General features: G+C 28.0%; 1 protein-coding gene across 1 annotated transcript; it reads left to right on the top strand.

Moving 5' to 3' along the window:
* Positions 1 to 1,436: 1,436 nt before the first annotated feature.
* On the top strand, positions 1,437 to 1,972 carry LOAG_08939 (hypothetical protein; the record flags this gene model as incomplete). Its single annotated transcript, XM_003144469.2, has 2 exons — positions 1,437 to 1,500; positions 1,782 to 1,972. Exons 1-2 carry the CDS (start codon positions 1,449 to 1,451, stop codon positions 1,970 to 1,972), a joined length of 243 nt encoding a protein of 80 aa, XP_003144517.2. The 5' UTR covers positions 1,437 to 1,448.
* Positions 1,973 to 2,411: the final 439 nt, after the last annotated feature.

The raw sequence follows: 2,411 nt of genomic DNA, 5'->3' as shown, positions 1-2,411 counted from the left end.
GTGGAACTTGAAAATGGATTGATCGATCCGTTTATCTTTCTCAAGAGAACAAAATTTCTTTGCTTTTCATTTCCGGAACTCTTGCTTCTCCATCTACTGCTTGCTATTGTTTTTCCCGTTTTTATCAGACATTTTTATCAGATTTTTTGATAATAATGAAATTTGTTGAAATTTATTAAGATTTAGTTATTGACATTCTGGAACAAATTCAATCCGTTTAATCATTCCGTTAATTTGTCAGGAATAAATGTGTAGGAAAAAGAAGAGGAAGGATAAAGGAAAATTTGCTTTGAAAATAAATAGCGGAAAAATTTTCCGGATGTAATATTTCCAGTAAATTATACCTTTGGTAGATTTTAAATCTCCTATTAGACTTTTTCTCTGGAGTATCTTAAGTGAAATGTCCATTACTAGCTCCGTGTATCACCGGTATACCGCATATATGATCTTACACTTAACAATTTAAATGCTAAAGTTTAATTTGTGTCACCATTGGTCACAAACGTTTTATTTCAACTTGACATATTAGAATTGTTCATGTGATAGAACAATTCCAATATTTACCTGTCTGCCAAAAATACGATATTCATGGACCGTTTTCATAAGTTAAAACTAATTTATAGTTTAGTTTCATTAGCCACCATATTTCCTCAATTCCGCTCCTGATTGTTTTGCAATCTGTATTTTTTAACTTTTCATATTCCGCAAGTTTACCATCCGCAACCAGTGGTACTTATAATTTTATAATTCCCTCTGTTTGCTTTAAGCAAACACTTAGACCTGAATAATACTACAACCGACTGTGATGATTTACCTGTTCAACTAATCATTTACCTATTCAACTAAAGTAACTTGACCTTTCTTACATTTGTTAATATTTTTTAAACCTTGGATCGGTGGAATAAAATCAACTCTCAGCTCTTAGGCGTGATTTTTTTTACATTAGTAGCAAAGATTTTTGTTAACTATTGAAAATTAAGAAAACCATGGAAATACTATGTGATAATACAAGATTTTATTATAATTTAGAAAATCAAAATTTGCGAATATTTAAATGAGTATTTCTAATCATCCAAAATATCGGCTATATCAAAAGAGTCAAATGTGAAAAAAAAGGAGTCTTTTGAAATTTTGAAAATTTATGCCTATTAGCTTTACACCTATGGCAAACTAATGATCCATCCTTTGTTTCCTCTTAGGAATTCCCCTATACTCTATGTTATTTCAGGCAGTTTATTCAAATGAGACAATTTAATTAATTAAGTCAATATTTGGCTTTAGTCATCAAATCAAAAAATAGATTTAGTTTTAAAATCATAAATGAAAATATTGAAAAAAAGCAAGAAATTTTTTTGAAATAAAATGAAAATATTTGAAATAAATTTTGAAAATATTGAAAATATTTGAAAAAAAATTTTTTTTTCAGATTAAGTACGATCAACCGTGCAATGGCACAACTAAAATTGAATCGGCGATCTTCCGTAGAAAATGCTGCTAAAGGTGTGGTTAATATGTCGTGATTCAACTTCTATTTCTAAACAACCAACCACTGTAGTTTTTTATTTTTTTAACACTTGACACATGTCCCCTCTGATATGTCACTGATCATTTGCCAAACAAAACCAGTCTTTATGATGTCCAATAAGGGAGGAAACCTTGATTTTAGGTTATCATTGATCTGGAGAAAAAGCGGAATATATGAGAGAGCAATTTGACTTGAAGGGCCAATCGATCAAGCATACGAAACACCTTTACCAAATTTTATTGTTCTTTAATTTCAGAAGAAGGTGAACCAACAGCAGTATCGGAACTTCGAAAATGGCTTCAGGCGATGAGTGAAAAACTTACCGTAACGGAAGGTAAATTTACGAGGGTTACAGTTACCCGTAAAGAACTGGATCGTTTGGCTGCCGACCAACAGGTTTCATTTCGTTTTTCTTTTCCGGTGTTTTCTTTTTTTTTGTCCATTTAATAAATCTAAAATAAATACTCCGTACTTTATATTAACTTATTTGTGCAACTGGAACTGTTAGACAGGTGGGCAAACATATTATATGTTCAATATATAAAAATATAGTGAATAAATTGTACAAATGTATCGAAGATTACAACTTTTGTATAATCCATCGTTTTCTATCACAAATTTAATTCTTAAAATTTAAATTTATCATCACAAATCTAAGATTGTACAGAGTAAAACTTTATGTTTGATGCAGCATCCTAAATATCGTTCGGATATTTATATTATTATTATTATTATTATTATTATTATTATTATTATTATTATTATTATTATTATTATTATTATTATTATTATTATTATTATTATTATTATTATTATTATTATTATTATTATTATTATTATTATTATTTTATTATTATTATTATTATTATTATTATTATTATTATTA

This window comes from Loa loa (genome assembly GCF_000183805.2).
Source record: "Loa loa unplaced genomic scaffold supercont3.358, whole genome shotgun sequence".
Classification (NCBI taxonomy): Eukaryota; Metazoa; Nematoda; class Chromadorea; order Rhabditida; family Onchocercidae; genus Loa; species Loa loa.
This window is presented reverse-complemented; position numbering and strand designations above follow the sequence as displayed.